Source organism: Podarcis gaigeae (genome assembly GCF_964106915.1).
Source record: "Podarcis gaigeae genome assembly, chromosome: 1".
NCBI classification, from domain to species: domain Eukaryota; kingdom Metazoa; phylum Chordata; class Lepidosauria; order Squamata; family Lacertidae; genus Podarcis; species Podarcis gaigeae.
Window position 1 is genome coordinate 133,499,774 of NC_139678.1, and position 20,079 is coordinate 133,519,852.

A 20,079-nucleotide genomic window follows, 5' to 3' on the forward strand; every position below is an offset into this window, starting at 1 on the left:
TAAATACTTTAATAACCTAAACCAATTCCAAACATGTTACACAGTTAGAAGGCAATACTAGACCAGGATATTAACATACCATCCATGCCAAGAAACGTATTTTACATCTTAAAATGTCATTGAATATTTAAATTGCCTGAACTTTTTCTGTAAAACCAGGTTTGCCTCCATGGTTTAGGGCTGATTTTAATAGCAAAATTCATTGTAGATGAGAAGAGCTGAATCTGCCCCTGATTCTGTGGCTTTCTTTGCCACAGCCACTCATGAAGGATAATAGGTACTCATCAGGAAGGCTATAAATACACAGGGTCCGGGGAAGTGTGCACATTAATAGCAGCCCAAAGCAGGAGAGGGCAATGGTGTGCATGTCTGAACTTGGCTTCCCCATGGTTTTAACCTTTAAAGCCCTATACGGCCTAGGACCCTCGTACCTACGGGACCGCCTCTCCTGGTATGTCCCACAGAGAAATTTACGGTCTGCAAATAAAAACATCCTGAAGATCCCAGGCCACAGAGAGGTTAGGCTGGCCTCAACTAGAGCCAGGGCTTTCTCGGCCACGGCTCCAATCTGGTGGAACGCTCTGTCTCAAGAGACTAGGGCCCTGCGGGACCTGACATCTTTCCGCAGGGCCTGCAAGACAGAGCTGTTCCACCAGGCCTTTGGTCAGGGCGCAGCCTGACCCCCTCCTCTGGCAATCTGCACAGAATTTTGCTTAATGGTTGCTATCAATTTGATTTTAATTAATTTTATAATGAATGTTTTTAGAATGTTGGATTATTTTGATTGTTGCTAGCCGCCCTGAGCCCAGCTTCGGCTGGGGAGGGCGGGATATAAATAAAATTTATTATTATTATTTATTATGGGCATCTGACTGAACCCTTTGAGAATAAAATGCTGGACTAGACTGTCTTCAGCCTGATCCATCAGGGCTGTCCTCTTTCACTTGTTTCCCTGACTTGGTGTCTGGTTCTGACTGAGAGCAAAGTAGCTAGGGTGGAAGACTGAAAGGCGGCAGGAGGCAGAGCAGGGTTCAGCTCCCCTTGCCCACACAGCCCCCTGGCTCTTAAAATTGACCAGCACTGCAGGCCACTGGATCTGCTGCTGCCACATGTAATTTATTCCTGAGGGAGCCTCCTAGGAGGGACATTTTCCATGTTGGACACTGCAATAGCTAACTTGAGACATACCTTCAACATCATATGAGAAAAGTGACTGCAAGAGTTGTCCTTTATTAGTGTTGTAGCATCATATATGTGGAGAGGGAGGATTAAACCTTTCCCACACTCCTGAATTGCTTAGACAGAGGCCACATCCACAGCATACCTTTAAAGCTCTGTGATACCACTTTAAAAAGTAATGGCTTCCCCCAAAGGATCCTGGGAGCTGTAGTTGATAAAAGGTGCTGAGAGATGTTAGGAGGCTCCTATTCCCCTCCCACAGTCATTGTTTCCAGAGTTCCCTGTGAAACAGGATTGATTATTAAACCAATCTAGGAATTGTACCTCTGGGAGGGGGGAATGGGGTCCTCTAGCAATTCTCAGTTCCCTTAGCCAAGTCCTTCTCCCAGAAATCTTCAGGGGATGCCAAGATGCCAGGATTCTGGGATGTAAAAACAAGAAGCGGTCTCCATCTGTGAGAGATTAAAATTTGGTTGTGAACCCAGGGTCTGTCCCAAACCTAACACGAAGCGCACAGGCTCCTGGAGTAGGCACGAAACAAAAGTAAAGAGAAATTTGGTGGCCTTTAATTTGGCAAAGCCAGGGATAAATCTGGCAGAGTGCTGGATAAATAGAGTCACTTGGAACCAAATTATCCAGTATTATCAAGTTGTAATGTAGCTCTCAAAAGGAAAAGCCCATCTACACAGGTGGTGGGCAATTATTTTCTTCTGGTTGTACATTTCCTCTTGAACAACTAGAATCGGTTTTCTTTGAAGCACAACAAGCAAAGGGAGATGTGTTGTTCCACAATAACAAAAAGTCCCCAATCCACAGTTGAGTAATACTTAACTGGAACAAACCAAATGGCAAAAAGTGTTGCAAGCTTTTAGTTCTCCGTAACTATGATTAGATCATCAATTGCACCAAGGCCTGTGAGGGTCCCTCTTGCCTTCGCCACCAACAGAAGCAGCAGAGGGACCTCTCAGTTGTGATCAGGTTGGGCACCATCCATCCTTGCCAACGATGGTGATGGAATGGCTGCCTGTGTCTGCTCCTCCTCACCTCTAAGGGCACAGTTGCTAGCAGAGGGACCAGCTGAGCTACTCCTGCACCTTGATGCCCAAGGGGATGGCAGAAGCAAGAGCTGTAGGAAGAAGCAGCCACAAGCAGCAGCAATGCTTAATGTGCAGCACACACGTGCACATCCTCACTGCCATAGTCATCTGTGGTTCTTGTGATGCCTGCTGTGGCCTTTGCAGCCAGGCTCACCACAGCAAGCTTCCCCATGTGGGATACAAGAGGGGGCCTCCCATAGCAGCAGCTCCTGGCTCCTGGCTGAGCTGCCCCAGGAGATGTCAGAGGAAGTGAACCTGGGAATTAATACACAGGGACAGGTTGGTTTAAACTCTGGAAGGCATGTGCATCTTTCCTCTGTGTCCACATTATTTAATTTGCTTCTCAAGCGTGCTGCCTGTACAATATAATCCACAATTGGCTGGTTTGGATATGTTTTACTCAGAAGTAACGTAAAGGTACCCCTGCCCGTTCGGGCCAGTCTTGCCAGACTCTAGGGTTGTGCGCTCATCTCACTCTATAGGCCGGGAGCCAGCACTGTCCGCAGACACTTCCGGGTCACGTGGCCAGCGTGACAAGCTGCATCTGGAGAGCCAGCGCAGCACACGGAACGCCGTTTACCTTCCCGCTGGTAAGCGGTCCCTATTGATCTACTTGCACCTGGGGGTGCTTTCGAACTGCTAGGTTGGCAGGCGCTGGGACTGAACGACAGGAGCACACCCCCCCGCAGGGATTCGAACTGCCGACCATGCGATCGGCAAGTCCTAGGCGCTGAGGTTTTACCCACAGCGCCACCCGCGTCCCTTTACTCAGAAGTAACCACCTCAAAATAAGTGAGGCTTCTTGAGTAAAAAATGGTGACATTGCAATGTTGCCATCTCCTCCCACCTCCCAATTTTCTAAAGGCTTTCTCTCCGTTTCCACTCTTGGTCTAGTGGGTATCACGGGGGGGGGGGGTATTTATTACTGTATATCAAATCATAAAACAAAAATACAAAATATAAAACCAGCCACTAACTTCAGCTGTTAACATTCATCACCTTCAGCAGCAGCGAGTTTAAATTTCATTTGACTGGACTTTAACTCAAGAATATATTTTTATTTATCAAGGTTGGTAAAATACTCTCTCTCTCTGTGTGTGTGTGTGTGTGTGTTTTGCTGAAAGGTGTGAAATTGCACATGCTCAAAGGTTGGATGTTTTTGTAGTCCATGAAAGCTTCTGCAATAATAAAGTTGTAAGCAACCACAAGACAATTTGTGGTCCTTTATTTCATTGGTTTGTTGGGGAGGGAGGGGCCCCATTTTGGAAACTGCACCTGACCTTTTCCATAACTTGTCATCAGGCAAGATGTTACACAAAGCAGGGGGCGAGGTTGGAGAGGTTTCCCCTTTTTTGGACCAACACAGCTACCTAGCTGTGCTTTTTATACCTTGCTCTTCTAAATTAAAGTGTGTTTTTTTACTTCTGCCCCTTGCCTACTCCAGGAAGCTTGTAGACAGAGATGGGGAATATGTGTTGTTGGACTCCAACTCCCATTAGCCCAGCCAGCATGATCAGTTGTGAAAGATAACAGAAGTTGGATTTTAACAATATGTGGAGGGCTGCAGCTTCCACACCTTTGGTTAATATTTGGGACAGATCTTAAAAAACATATTTTAATTACTCATTGCTTCTTCATCCTGGAGTCCTAAACATGTAACATGATAGCTCCGCGGCACTTGGGAAGAACTTACTTAGCCCTGCATTTTAGAACTGGCTATGACAGCCTAATTTCTGAACTTTTTCGGTTTTTATTTTTCCTCCCCCTCCACCCACTCCTGCCTCTTGTGTAACACCTTGCCTGATAAAGTATTATGGAGAACTTAACAGTTTTCCACACTTTTGTGACATAGATCTGTAGCTACACAACTAGCCAGAAATATGCTTGTTTGTGGAAACAATTCCTTTTGTTGCTGGGGAGGGGGGTTGTCGAAATATCAGTACAGTAATGCACTTTGCTAGACTACGGCTTTGAGAGGCATCTAGAATGCCCAATTAGGGTTTTGTTTTTACAGAAAGACATAAAAAGCAGTGGAAGTATCTTTTATTTCAGCGCTATTCTTCTGCTAGCCTCCTTACAGAGCAATAGCAAGAGATGCATGCACGCATTCTGGAGGGGTGCAGGGGAGAAGAGCCACCCTGGTGCAAGGATGAAGGTGGGTGGGGCAGGAATATTTGCCCGTTTTTTAAAAGAATGCTCATGTGGTCCTGAGGCGTGTGCCAGGGCTAGAGTTGCCATGTGCCCTCTTTTTCCAGGACATGTCCTCTTTTTCAGGGGTAAAATTGCTGTCTAGGTGGATTTTTTAAATTTGTCAAAATGTCTCTGGCTATACTTTCTGGATTAGACACAGACATAACTAGTGGTTGAAGACTTGCTTTCCTCTTCTCTTCTCCTGCCCCTCTCAGCAATATACCACAGCTTCTTTGGCCTATAGTAGTGGTATTTAAAATGAGAGCCATCATAGTGTCTTCTTTTTTGCTTTTCAAATATGGCAGCCCTCAATAAAATGTTCTGTAATGGTGAGACATTGCTGCAGGGAAGGTGGTAGCTTTGTTCATATTCAACACTTTTTAAATGTGGTCAATGGGGCTGAAAATAACTAAAAATGAATAAACCTTTGAAAAATACCAAAGAATGTATGCAAACATGGAAGGAGGGAGTTAACATCAGTGATGTCACTGATTCAGCCACTTAATGCATAGCAAGCCTAATCGATTTATAGACTCCCTTTGCAGGTGGGTAGAAGAATGCCATTGCCTCAAACTACTGTTTGAGTGAATGCAAGCAAATTAGATTTTCTTGGAAAAGTGGCACAGTAGAGAGGGAACACAGCTATATGTCCCAGAAGAGTGACATTTATGCTACCATTTACAAGATTGTAATCATTATTTAAAAAAGCAAAAGGTTAGCAAACCCTTAAAATCACACAAATTTCTCTAACTTTGCCTTTGAAAATAGTCGTGTTCATCTGCAAGCTGAAAAGGATCCTCCTATATGTGCTGTGACTGAGGTGGAAAAAGCACATGAAGGAGACTGCCTGTCTCTTCTTTGATTCTCATCTCTGCAAAGGCTGACATTTCACACTCTTGTTGGGATCTTTACAAGTACCTCTGTAAAGTAGGCAAGTAGACTTGCCCACATGGCGGATGGGTGGGGCTGATCCGGAGAGATAAGGGGAGATTTGAGCCTGACTCATATAGCTCACTCTTTTAACCACTGCACTAGCTGCTTCCCAAAGTGTAAATGACTCCAGACTCACTGCTTTGTCAGAGGGATTCAGAAGTACAACGGAACTTTAATTTTCTGCACTGAAAGTGGATTAAAGCACCTTTTGTGGTTTGAAAAGTGACAGGGAGTTGTGTTGAAAGTGTGGGGTGAATAAATGACTAATGGATAGACATGTGAGAACCCTGCATGCAAAGTAGGATGAATGCAGGATATGTGCTCATTGTCATAAAACTGCCTTATTATTATTATTATTATTATTATTATTATTATTATTATTATTATCAATACCTCATCCATCCGGCTGGGTTTCTCTAGCCACTCTGGGCAGCTTCCAACAAAATATTAAAAATATTTAAAAAACTTCCCTAAACAGAGCTGCCTTCAGATGTCTTCTAAAAGTCAGATAGTTGTTTATTAAATGTTCATTAAAGCCAGGATATCATCTAACTTCCCAGTAAGCTTTGTGCAAGCAAATTGGGATACCTGACTAGTTTGCCTCTAATATTTTTAGTCTGCAGAGTGTTGGAAGTAGACCAAATTAACCACTACCAATTGTGCTGCTGCAGAGGCTGCCTTGCCTTCATCCAGCCATGTTTTTGAATCCAGTCATTCAAGTAGTTTCCTGGGGGTATTACCTGGGAAATGCTGCTTTGAATTGCTCTTTAGCTGTTTTAACATTGTAGAGTGGAATCCTGTTGAGGTCATTGGGGCTTCCTCTTACATACATGGGTACAGGGCTGCAGTCTTAGGCTCCAATCACGTCTCAAGTCTGAAACTTGATACTCCAGTTTTATCCACTATTGGATTATGATGCTGTACTGGTGGAAAGGAGAGCGTCCCTCACCATTTTTGGGAGCTAAACAGAAAGTAAGATGAAAAGCGTTCTTCTTTTTGTGCCTATCATCTGCCTACACAGGATCACAGGGAATATGTTGCAGTCCTGGGTACGTGTGAGTAAGGGTGTTGCACTTCACTTCTTCATAATGAGGGTGATACTTTTCTTGATATCATAGAATTGTAGCGTTGGAGGGGACACCAAGGGTCATCTACTCCAACCCCCTGCAATGCAGGAATCACAACCAAGGCATCCATGACTGTTGGCCAACCAATCTCCAAAGAAGGAAAGCCCACCATCTCCCAAGGGAGTCTCTTCCACTGTCAAACATCTATAACATCCCAGTCATTACTATAACAACTGGTTATTGGAAAAGCTTACGGAAAGAAATAGTGTTCTTTTAAAACCCATTTAGCGTTTTTAATATTTAAATAAATTTTAAATACTCATAGAATTGTAGAATTGCAGGAATCCTTTGCCCAATGTGGGGCTTGAACCTGCAACCTTGAGATTGAGTCACATGCTCTTCTGACTGAGCTTTCTCCCCGTGTAATTCCCCTCAGAAAGTCCAACCACTCTCAGATACATACTGGACTCATCTCCAAAGACCCAAAACTTAGTATAAACTGGTAACTGAGTCTACTGTGTTTCATAGCAAAACAAAATTTTCCTTACACGTCAGTTAATAAATGATTGCAGTATTGCCATAGCAATACCTCTTTCCCCAGGGCAGTTGGTGTCAGTTGGCCCTGGTGAGAGTGAGGCAGGCAGTGCAGATATTTAAGAATGATTTGCTGCGATGTTGTGAGATACCAGAATTAAATTTCATTTTAAGTTAGTCAATGCACTTGTAAGCAAAAGCTGCATATATTTCTGCTTTCTCCCCAAATTTCCTATCCTACCCGAAAATATCACATCTGTAACTGAGCTTCACAAATTGTGTGCATCCTTCATAAGATGTTTAACTCTGCAACTCCATACCAACCAAGTATCAACCGTCTTGGTCCATGGCATCAACAGGTGAGGTCTGGGTAGTTGTGCTGCCACCGGGGCCTTTTCAGTGGTAGCTCCCCAGATGTGGAATCCCCCCCCCCACCTGGTGCAACTTTTGCCATCCTTGTTAACTTGTTTATTCCCGCATTTGCTGACGGAAAGCCTGAGATTATTGGAGGGAATAATGTTTTTAACTGTAAATGCTTTAAGATGTTTTAAACTGTAATTATATTTAGATTGTTTTAACCACAGTATTTTTGATTGGTGTTTTTTTTTTTTAATTAAAAAAGATTGTAGGATAGGTTTGCTGCCCTGGGCTCTTTCAGGAGGAAAGGCGGAATATAATGTCAACAAACAAACAAAGTCATCTTATAGTCTTTTAGTGTAGTCATTTCATGGTATATTATTTCAATTTCACAGGAGATGCTTCCCGAGCGATTCCTTCTGCTGTCTGGCGCTGGACTGCTGATTCTGACATCAGGTACCTGCCACTATTAGGTGGAAGTAGTGCTAGATCAGCATTATCTGCATTTGTAGCGGTGTAATGACCACTGTCTCCTTGTAGAGCTAAGCCTGTAAGGGCCTTGAACTAATTGGGCTTAAGTAGGCTCAGCTTTCTGTTGGATTGTGCCCATTATCCTATCTTCAGTGGGAAATCTTGTTAATCGGTATCCCAAGTCGGTGGTGTTTTCCTGTGCAAGAGGCCCTTATCTGAGCTACAGGATCACATGTTCATTTTACCAATAGATGCCATCTACCACACCATATTGCTAAAACATGGGCCATTGAGAGGGGGCGATACAATCAAAACATATTAAAATAACTACTGGTTACTTTAATAAGTGTCTGTGCAAGTGAAAAGGTGCGGGACACTCAGGCTTTGGGTCTACGGTGCTGATAGCTATGACCTGAAGCAGCAGCCTCCAGGACTGTTTGCCTGAGGACAATGGATCAGGCACACAAATGGTTTGTAAGAGAATGTACAGTCATTTCTTCTGCCCCAGTCTGCAACAAACTGCAGCCCAAAGAGTTTGTGAAAAACAAGGTGGATGTGGCACCATTCTTCCTAACAGCAACAGAATGTAAGCCTCTCCTTGAAGGGCGTCTGGAGACTGGAGTTACTACAGGAAGCAGCGGCAAGATCCGTCTTGTCATGCCCGGCTCAAGGTGCTGCTTTCAACCGATAGCTGCTTATAGCTTGGAGCCTCAATAACAGAAGGATCCCTTCAACACCCTCATTTGCGGAGATATTTTGTACTCCTGGCTACATTGTGAAACCTGGAAACTGCGGGTTCATGTCTGGGCATTTTTAATAGCAGTGCCCAGACCGTGGGATTCCTTGTCCTGGGATTTCAGCACTCTGCATCTTTGCGGGGGGGGGGGGGGGGGAATAGATATAATATATATACCTACCTCTCTTTCTCTCTCTCACCCCCAAACCCCCACAAGCTTTGCTGTGTTGCCTCGCTCTTAACCTGTTTGTGATTTTGCTGGGGGATGAGGTATGATGCTTCTTTTTGTATCTCTCGCTGAGGTAAAACTTTTTATGGGTTATTTTAATTATATTGTATTATATTGTATCATATTCACCTCAACTTTCTGGGCCTGTGTGGTTGAAGATGCGTGATATAAGTAATCTTAATAATAAAATAACTGTGAAATCCTGTCCAACAGACATATTCCACACAGAGAGGACTCATCCACTTGTCCCTTCGCTTCCCCCCAGATAAGCCTGCTCTTTACAGATGAACTGGAGCAAACATCAACCAGGATGCCACACAACTATCTTGGCCAGCCAGCGGCTGATGGAGACAGTCAGTTGGCCATCACCCTTTCCACAGGAGTCGTCTGGGCAGCCCAGGACCTCCATCCACCCTGCCCAGGCTTGTGCCCTGCTAATGCAGTGGTTTGACTTCGCCCCCGGAGTTGCACTCATGAGAGACGGATGCCAACCACTGTTTGCTCCAATTCAGCAGTAAAGAGCAGGTTTTCCTGGGGAAAGCAGTGAGGCAAAGGAAAACCCACTCAGACACATGCCTAGAAAGCACAGGACAAGCAGAAAAGCTCTCGGGCGCAAGCTTTGTAGGTGTGGGACAAGCAAAGTGTGGACAAGCCCTGCATGTCCTTCTGAATCCAGGCTGTTGATAGGTTTGCAACTTAAGTGCCAGATAATGCAGCCCCTTCTCAACAATTAATATTGAAGTAGAGTCTTGAGATTGTTTTTGTCTCTGTTTTAATATTGCATTGGCATATTCATATATCAACCTTCTACATAGTTTGCCATGTACTCAATTTGTGGTAAGTTTTAGCTTCATATTATGCGTAGTTTTTCCTCATGTTAATTCCACCTGCCCTGTTCTTCCTAAGTGCTGTCTCTTGAGTGCACCAAATACAATGTGAAAACCTGTCAGGACTGCATCCAGTCTGGCCCAGGATGCGCCTGGTGTAAGAAGCGGGTAAGTTTTCCATCTCTTGTTTTTCATGCATATTATTATGTTCCGTCAAATAATTTTTCCTCTGAACCTTTTCACTCTGAATGATACCTTTTGGTATAAAGATAATGAAACTTTTTTTTGTTTTGGATAGTGGATGCCCATTTCAAGTTTTGCTTTCTGGGCAGACCCATCGTCACTGTCCTAAAAATAATAAACTGAATCTGCTGTTTTCAAAATGGTGAATGCTCTGCTCTTCTAGATCTCCAGCTTCATGGCACCCCTTTCCCTCTTCGGGGGCAGACCTGTGGGTCTCAAATTTCAGTGGTACCCTGTGCAACGCCAAAATGTGGCCCAAGAGATTGACTGGACAGCATTGACTTTGCTATCAGGAGGATGGAAGCCAGCAACATTTGTTAGGATTTCTCTCAACATGGTGCAACAAAAAGAAAAATAATAAAACCACACAAAACCACAATAAACTTAACGTCACAATAAACCTAAACCCAAATTCAAAACCAACACAATAAAACTTAGGTGTCTTAGATCCGTGCTTGAAATGTGCAGATTAGGTGGGATAAATTAATAATGTTCAAATAAAAATTGAAAGCAAATAATGAGAAGTGGCATTGATTGTAGGTAACTTCACAATTCATGGTTCCTATCACTTTGATCTTTTAGCCATAGGTCATGGGTCAAATCGGAAAGGGGAGTTTCCATCAAGATGGAGGCTTGATATCACACACAGGTCCCTCAGGTCTGGTTCTTAGCTGTGCATGATGGCCCTGTTAGCCTCCTCCATTATGGGCATTAGTTGCTCTTCAGGCACTTGCTGTCGACACGAATGGATGCAGCTTGTGCTCTGGGGATTCTTCTTTATTTTGTCCCTCTCCCATCCATCCTCCTCCTCTCTGGCCAGCCAGGCATGTATTTCCGTACCTGGGAACACCCAAAAGTAGTGCACAAGAGCAGATATTATCAGGTTTCATAAGAGGAAAAATTAAGACATGCTTGGGGGGAGGAGTCCCATTTTCTTTCAAGGTTTGTATACTTTTTCAAAACCAATAAGAACTGATTTTTCAAGCAATAGAGTCCACCCACTGAAATGTTGCCCTACATGTGATAAACCACCTTAAAAAAAAGATAATCTGCTTCCATACTGCCAGTAACTATGGATATATAACACATTACTATTTCCTTATTTAATTTCTCTCTCTCTCTCTCTCTCTCTCTCTCTCTCTCTCTCTCTCTCTCTTTTGGCAAGGGTTGTTTCTCCCCCCACCCATAAAATCTTATTAATCCTTTTTTCACAATACACCACAATTAAAAAAACAGACTAATCTAAATGAAAATAAAAGCGGGAAGAAAAGGAGGAAAAAATAACAATGCAAAGTCCTCTCTCTCAAAAGCAGATCCTAACCCCTGTCTCACACAGAAAAGTGTGGACCCTCCAAACTCACCTGGTAGGGCTGCCATATGTCTGGAATTTCCAGGACATAGCTAGGATTTGTCCATCAAAAATGGCATCCTGGCGAAATTTTCAAAAAGTGGCTGAAATGTCTGGGATGTGTCAGAAAAGTTGATTTTTGTCAACTTTCCTTAAAAATAGGTAAAAAGATTTTTTGCAAAGAAAAAAAAGCTCAACGTGTCCAGATTTTTACTTTTTGAAATATGGCAACCCTATCACTTGGGGGCTTCCCTTTCTTTTCCCAGCCTCCCACCCTGGAAGCTCTTACCTGCTTTGCTTCTTATATAGGATCTACCACCCATCTCCTTCATGTGCGTATAATCTACTCATTGACTCAGAGTAGAGGACAGAGGAAGAAGAAGAAAGAGCAAAGCAAAAACAAGGAAGGAAAATAATGAAAGTATGAAAGTATGAAAAAAGAAAAGAAATAAAGAGGGTTTCTGATTCTCCATCTGTCAGTTATATATTTAAAGATCATCCAAAATATTCAAGTATTCACTCCAGGATGGTATCCAGCTGTTCCTGCTTCTGCTAGTCCTTACTTTTCCATTTTCCAGATCCAGACATCTCAAGTTCATTCATTTTTCATTCTACACAAAAAGTCTAAAAGAGGTTCTCCAGTTATTATTATTGATAAATTTCAGCAATTGTCTTCCTCCAGTCCAGCATAACAACTTTACCTCCAATGTTGCAAAACAATAAATCCCTCATCTTTATTCATATAGGAGTCTCTGCACTGTGGTCATATATTAAAACAGTATTTCATAGTTTTATGTATTGTATATTCATTAATTCAAACCCAGTTCCATATATTCCAATCCCATTTCCTGTTGGTCATAGTTTTTCATCCTAATTTAGGGGGAAAAAATACTTCCAATTCCTCTCCCCCCTCCCACGAGTGTTAATAGAAGCTTGGTAGCTTTTTCCTCTAAATTCACTCAAAATTGTACACAGGATCCTTTCTTTCTCCGCTCTATGTCTGCCAGCTCAGAATATTTCTTAATCTTTCTGTCCATGTCTTCATTCCACTCCTCCAACATTGTAATTCCACTGCTTGACTGTTTCACTCCTCCAGGCACCCATGTGAAGGTCCTCTCCAATTCACCATCTACTGCCTTTAGCGTTACTGTCCCACTCTCCTGTTCTGGCAGTCCTCCATCAAAATTCTTCTCCAAATGTTCTGTGTCTTTTTTAGCATCTTACTCTTGTCCATTTTCATTCACCATTTTTTCATCTCAGCTCTGAGCTCTTTCAGTTGTTCATCCAATAGTTGCTGCACGATGCCAACAGTCAATGGGGTGTCCAGCGGTACTTTTGCCATTACCAAGTGCTCTAGGTCTTATTAACTACTCACTTTCTTGAAGATCTTACAGTCTTTGCTTTAAGTCTGAGTCCCTTGGCTTCTTTTTATTAGAATGCATTCTTTGCATTCTTTTCTCATAGTAGCTTAATTATGTTAGTTTAACTTTGCAACCAGTGCTTTCAGGAGAGGATTAAAAATAAAATACAGTAAAGAATTTTAACAGTTGGAACACCCTTTTGCTGTTTAAAATCTTTCTTAGGCACAAGCACGCTTATTGTTTTGCTTGCTTATTGTTTTGCTTTCAGCCTTGTAATTATCCTTTTTTCTTAAACCATCAGTCAGTCAGTTGCATTCCATATGTATATTTCAGCTGGCAGACAGACCACCCCTGTTGTAATTTATAGTAGTCTCACAAGTAAGTAAAGAAAGGAAGGTTAGGCAACCTTATGTCCCTTAGGACAATTACGTATGTGGTGTTTGGGCAACATTGTGATTTCTTCCACTCTTAGTCACTCACCCCCGTCTGAGTCCCTCAAAAACTTCTCAGTCTCTCAGGGTGGAAAGCAGCTTTTCAGAGCATCAGAGGTTAATCCTTGTTATCTCTGTTTCCCCAGAGAGAATGCAATAAGCAAGATTTATGACTTGGCTAACATTAATCACCATATCATTATCTCTGTTGACAGTACAGTGGTACCTCAGTCTAAGAACAGTCCTGTTAACGAATGATTCGGGCAATGCACTCCACAAAACCGGAAGTAGGTGTTCCGGCTAGCAAACTTTGCCCCGGAAGACGAACAGAAGCCGACTGGTGGAAGGGCACCAGTGGCGGGAGGCCTCATTGGGGAAAGTGCACCTCAGTTAAAGAACACTTTCGGTGTAAGAACGGACTTCCGAAATGAATTAAGTTGTAAATGGAGGTACCACTGTATGTTGACGATAAAAGTCTAGTCCGCCATCTTTCCTCCCTAAAAGTCCCCTTATTGACTTCGATGGCAAGGGGAAATATGGTTGAAATGTAAGAAAAGTACAGACTAGTATTTCAATAACATCATACATGAATACTATGACACAAAACCTGTAAGCATGAGCAATGTTAGACCAATTCCACAACAGACTGCCATATGGAAGTCCCATGAATGCCTTTCCAGTACAATCCTTTAGAAGAGTAATATTTTAAGCTCCTAAATTCTATTCTGACTGTCTGTAGACAGGCTCTTTGGGAGCCTTTGGCTGAAGAACTAGTTATAAATGCCCACCACCTCAGGCAAAGGTATTCTCAGCCCTGTAGCTAGATATCCTTTTAACTAGAGACACTGGACATTGGAAGTTCTGCAGGCAAAGCATGTTTTTGGAGCTATTGTTCTTTCTCTGTTGTCCAAAATGTATCAGACTCATTTCTGAAACATACTGACCATTTGTTCTTTTTTATTTTTATGAAATACAGGATTTCACAAAAGTAGGAGAACAAGATTCCAGTCGCTGTGACACCAGGGAACAACTCCGGCAGAGGGGATGTGGGGGTGACATAATTTTTCCAGAAAGCGTTGCCCAGCCAGGTCCACCAGCAAGTCAGATAAAGCAAATCCAGCCTGAGAATGTGCACCTGCAGCTAAGACAAGGTACTACTCTGAGTAATTACTAGACAAATATAAAGTGGATGAATGGGATGATTATAGTGACAGGGCAAAGAACAGGTGTGACTTCCTTTGTACAGGTATATAAATAGTTCTCGAATTCTTGGAAGGTGGGGAAGTACATCATGCCTGGTTTTAAGTGTTGGATTTGATTGTTTAAATTCTATAATGCCTCTTTGGGAGCCTTTGGCTGAAGAACTAGTTATAAAGTGCCTGAAACAAATAAGCAGAGGTAAGATGTAGATGCTGAACATCCAGAGAAATATATGTCACCCGTGTTGTTATACACATGCACCTTGTTCACTTCTTTTTCTGTTTTTTTTTTCTTGTATTTGAATTTTTATTAAAGCTTGAAAGAACAAAAAACAGTATGCAGAAATAAACATCAAATATCGAGTGTTGGCCACACCTTGTTCACTTCTAAGTATGGGTGTTGTGAGAGATTATCTGAGCCTGACTTGGAAATGAGCCCTCGGTGGTTCCAAAGACCCAACTCAAAATGGGAAGTGTGTCTCCCAAACTCTGCCTCAGAATATGAGTGCTCAGAGGAAATCCCATTCCCCACCTGCCAGCCCTCAATATCGCATTTCACCTTGGTGAATAGGCAGAACGCAGGAGTGATGGAAGGAGAGACAGCAGAGGGGGCCCCCTCCCCAAAAGCTCTGTCATCCTGAGTGATAGGATGAGAGGGGTAGTTCTTTCAGGGGCTCTTTCAGTTACAAAAGCCACTGAAAGTACTACGTTTGCACCCCATCATGCTATACCTTGGAGAGTTTACCCAACACTACAGGCAACTCCCCATTTATGCAGGGGCTGTGTTCCAAGCCACCATGCATTTAAGTGCAATCACACCACATTTAAGAGCAATCACACCATGCATTTAAGTGCAATCAGCGCCATTGGAACAGCCTGCAGACACCCTCAAAACCTCTGGAAACTCTTGAAAGAACAGTAAAAAACAACAACCAACAGGAGAGCCAGTGTGGTGTAGTGGTTAAGAGCGGTAGTCATGTAATCTGGGGAACCAGGTTCGCGTCTCCGCTCCTCCACATGCAGCTGCTGGGTGACCTTGGGCTAGTCACACTCCTCTGAAGTCTCTCAGCCCCACTCACCTCACAGAGTGTTTGTTGTGGGGGAGGAAGGGAAAGGAGATTGTTAGCCGCTTTGAGACTCCTGAAGGGGAGTGAAAGGCGGGATATCAAATCCAAACTCCTCCTCTTCTTCTTCTTCTTCTTCTTCTTCTTCTTCTTCCCAGACGCCAAACTCCACCACAATCACTCCTCGCACCAAACCTCCTTGCTCAAACTCCCAACTCTCCACAGGCCTCAACGGTCATTGGAAGGGCTCCTGGAATTGCACTTGCAGAGGCTCATGGGACTGATAGGCACTGTTTTCACACCATCTTTTGCCCTTTCTGGACTCTTTGGGGGCTGTTTTTGTCATTTTTAAGTCACTTCTGGGTTCAGTGCGATGCACACAGTTGCATGCCAATTGGACATGCACCAGTTGGTTGTTGCCTGTACTTCTAAGTATGAGAGGAGCTTTGTAGTCTTGGCACAACAAGAACTTCTGCGTCTTGCCCTCAAAAGTTAGTTCCAGGACAAACTGAAATGTTTTACAATTTTCTAGGTGGGGTGGGAGCTTGTGGTTCTTCTGATGTTGCTGAACCACTTGGTTAGGGTGGCTGTGCTGCTGGGAATTGAAGTCCAACAGACTTTGGAGGACCACAGGATAATACCTAGTACTTAATTATTTGCATTGCGAGTAGTACTGGTGCAGGTTGAAATACGCTGGCATTTTGATATGCTTCCTGCAACCTGTAGCTTTGATATTTTCTTCCATAACAGTCAGGATGTAGTAAAACTCTCTTTTTTTTGTATAATCATTTTTATTAATTTTCAATTATCATAATCCAATAAAAGCTGCATTATGACAATACCAAATTACAATACAATCAGAAGGCCAATTATTCAAATATCAAATGAAACAATTTTTAGTGCCTTTCCATGTGTTAAGTTTCAGGGTACATAGTTCTTATTTCTTCCTGCTTCCTTGATCTTAATCCAATTACAACCATTCTGATCTTAATCCTTAATTTAACAGTCAACGATTTCTTGACTTTCATTCATAAGTACTTATTTAATAAATTTTACTTCTGCAAGAGGAGTTTGCATTCCGTGAATTTCCTGTGTGAGATGTTTATTTTCCTTTCATTTCTTCATTCTTCCTGTTGTAATCCATCATATACGGCATCTCTCGATCTCACTGCTCTGCTCTCAAGGGCTAATTTTCACTGCGTCATACATGCCATTTTTGTTTGTCGAAGTCTAAAAAAAAAAGAAAAAAAGACTGGTGTCCCACCATAGACCTTGGCAGGTCTCCAACTATTCTTTCCCATCCATCGCTCAGCTGTTAACGATATGGCGTCCCACCATAGCTGTGGTAGATCTTAATTGCAGTTCAGGCATCTTAATTGCAGTTCAGTGAACCTTTACATCATAACAATATTCTCACAGTGTCCTATTTTTGTAATAATCCATAAATATTATCTTGTTCTCATTGATCTCCTGCTGCCTTTTTTCAATCCATTAGCATTCGGGGGGAGGTTTGCCGAATCATCAAAGCAGCAAACATAATATATTAAGAAAGGGTAACGGTTCCCCTCCCCCAACACACCTCAGTTCACTACAAAGAATATCTTCTTCTCTCCAAACCAAAACGTTGCTGCTCAGTGGCTGATTCATTTAGGAGGTCATCTTGTCCCATTAGTCCAGCACATGTCTGTAAATTAGATCCAAATTTTTCTCTCTAAGATACAGAAGATCCTCCGCTCATAATTACTGCACCAGAGGGTTTCCGATACGCAAAATGCTTTGCACTCAACGCCTCCCGCCTTCCATTTCAGGATGGGAGCCAGGTATCAGATGATCTGTGAGTGAAGCTCACCCCCCCCCTAACCAGAGGGGGAGGGGCTTGCAAGGACAATTACCCTCAAATTAGTCTTTGTTTATGTTCCGCGAACGGGTTCTGCTAATGTGGGATCTGCCTTCATCATGGTGGAGAGCACCGGAAGTGGATGTAGTAAATCTCAAATGCCTTTTGTAGAGTTAGATACTTGTCTCCTCCACCACCTGCAGAGCAATTTTGACAGATGGGTAGAGTTGCCCACCTGTCAATCATCTGGCAGCATAAATATATCAGGTGACTTTTTTTGCATGGCACTGGGCACAAACACCCCCATCCCATTGATCACCTTATCATCAGGGCATGTGTTCACAGCGCTATGCAAGTCTTGATCTTCAGGGCTTGCATTGCGCTGTGCACAGAAGCCACAACTGTCAGCTGAGTGTTGGTGCCTGGTAGGTGCTTCCCACAGTGTATGAACCCCCTCCCACATTTGATCCCAGCTTTACTTGCCCCACAAGGGCAGGAATGGAACAAGCTTACATGCAACCACTGACATGCACAATGACCCGGAATGCAACCTCCGTGCAAACGGGACGTTGCCTATATCTATATGTATATGCAGGTGGGCATGGCTTGACCAAAACTGCCTTGGGAGCCTAATTAAGGCCCTCAGACCAGAGGCTCCCCCCGCCATAGAGGATGCTCTCAGACTTTGAGAGTGGCAGGATTAGGGCAAATGCTCATTCTTTCCCCTTTTGCTAACAGATCTACCTGCTGTTTTTAATGTGACATTCCGCCGTGGGGAAGACTACCCTATAGATCTTTACTATTTGATGGACCTCTCATACTCTATGAATGATGATCTGGAAAATGTGAAGAAGCTAGGAGGAGACCTGCTGAATGCTCTCAAAAGTATTACCAAACATGCTCGAATAGGTGCGTACATTTCTGATTAATCCATTTTTCTCCTGGTACTAACAAAATTAGCATCTAGGATTGTTTTAATTCAAAAGAGTAGAACTACACAGAGCACAACTCTTCCATATCAAATACAGATTTACTGAGATTTAGTGAAATTATTTTTGCACTGAAGGCGCTGTCAATGAGGCTGGGTATGGAACTTCTGCTGCTACTTCACACAGTGGATAGAAGATAATAGGCAAAATGAAACATGATTTAGGACTCAGCGGCTCCCTTGACCAATAAAGCGAGGTGACCGCCGCAACCCCAGAGTCGGCCACAACTGGATCTAATGGTCAGGGGTCCCTTTACCTTTATATTAGCAAAGAAACAATTATTTGAATGCATTATAAACATGCAACACCAGAGAGCAGGAAAATTTTATACGTAATTTTCAATAGGGTTTTTTTTGTTATAACGATATGATTTCTGACTTATTTATAGCGTTTTTCCCCTTTGCGTAGATCTATCCTTAATTGCTTTGTTTCATTTATTTGCCTCATTTATCCAAATGTTTGTGTATAGGATTCTTCTATTTTATTAACTGTTCCTTCTAGTTTTCCGATATTTTGTCTATTCCATAATCCAAAGTGTCCAAATAATTTTTAATTTCATTAATCTCTAACTCAAGTGATATTGTTTGTTCTACCATCATCTGCTAGGTATCTAAAGATGCCTTTTTTTCCTCTGCTGCCCTTTTCCTGGTACCCAACATGCTGTGTTGGGAGTGTTTTAATCCCACCCCCTCTGTTTTCTACTTTGCTTTTTAAGAATGTTAGCACATCTGTCCCTTTGGAGGGGGGGTGGAGTAGAAATAATAAAATGTTTATTATAACTGTTCCTGTAGAAACTTCAGCAGCAGCACAGCTCCTCTAGATACCTTGTTTTGACAGCAGTACCAGTAAGCTTAGCTCATTTAATAATAATAAAAAATCATTCCCATGGAGGAAGTATCAACTGGCAAAGTAGATTTTATATTCTTATGCACATTTTTGTCATAATATAATAATACTAATTCTGCTTAATAATAAAACAGTGCACTTAAACATAGCACAGAAACTCCTTTGTTCGTTTAAACTTTTGTTATCTCAGAGCATAAATCAAGCCTTTTGCCTTCATTCTACACTCAGCGGCTTCCTCCTTTCTAAGTGGTAAAAAGTAGCTGACTCATCCAATAAAAGCTCTCAGTGGCAGACGAAGAAACTCACTTAAGTTGTAAATTATTTTTTTCCCGAAGATAATTCAGAAAGGGATGTGTTTCTGGATCTAGCTGTCCATAGAGGCTGCTGCGTCGTTTCTGCAGGATGGGTTTTCCTCCGCTTCCAAGTCATATTCCACCCAGCCAGGGACCCCAGAAAGCCCTCTGGCAGCCCCCCCAGGTAGAATGGCTCTCAGGAAGCTTCAAGAGGAAATTAAAATAAATTTGGAAACAATTGTTTGTTCTGATTCAGTGGCAAAAAACAGTTTTCCCTGGGGGAAGCAGCAGGTCAAACTCAGATTGAGATACGGATATGCTCGTACCCCTTCCAATCTGCGCCCCATCCCGAGAGACGAGGGTAGGGTGAGCAAGGATTACTCACCTCCGTCACTGGTGTTGTGCAATGCCAGGTCTATAGGCAACAAAACCGCCACCCTGCGAGATTTCTTTACCTCGCAGGGGGTCGACCTGGCTTGTGTGACGGAGACCTGGGTGCGTGAAGGGGTAACTGTTACCTTACGAGAGATGGCGCCCCCGGGTTTCTCCGTCCTCCACCAGTCACGGACTGTGGGCCGGGGGGGAGGGGTGGCATTATTAACCCGGGAAGATTGTTCTTTCAGGGCTCTACCATCGCCATCGATCCCCGGCATTGAATGTGTTGGCCTAGTGTGGGGCTCCGAGGAGAGCTTGGCTGTCTGGCTGGTGTACCGGCCACCTAGCGCACCAGCAGCCACCCTGTCATGCCTGCTGGAGGCGGTGGCCGGCTGGGCCTTGGAGTTCCCTAACCTATTGGTATTGGGAGACTTCAACTTCCATGCTGATGCCACTCCCTCCTCACAGGCTCT

The 20,079-nt window shown here is 43.1% G+C and overlaps 1 protein-coding gene across 3 annotated transcripts in view; it reads left to right on the forward strand.

The window, feature by feature from the left end:
* The window catches only part of ITGB2 (integrin subunit beta 2), a 47,200-nt gene that overhangs the window by 10,432 nt on the left and 16,689 nt on the right, over nucleotides 1-20,079 (forward strand). For 2 of the 3 annotated variants that reach the window (XM_083707383.1, XM_083707384.1), the window contains exons 3-6: nucleotides 7,753-7,813; nucleotides 9,700-9,788; nucleotides 13,980-14,154; nucleotides 17,842-18,012. In XM_083707383.1, the coding sequence (XP_083563509.1) occupies nucleotides 7,756-7,813; nucleotides 9,700-9,788; nucleotides 13,980-14,154; nucleotides 17,842-18,012 (493 nt within the window). In that variant the 5' untranslated portion in view covers nucleotides 7,753-7,755. Of the gene's footprint in view, nucleotides 1-6,914; nucleotides 7,360-7,752; nucleotides 7,814-9,699; nucleotides 9,789-13,979; nucleotides 14,155-17,841; nucleotides 18,013-20,079 lie in introns of those variants that run through there. The other variant, XM_083707382.1, reaches the window with a different exon arrangement.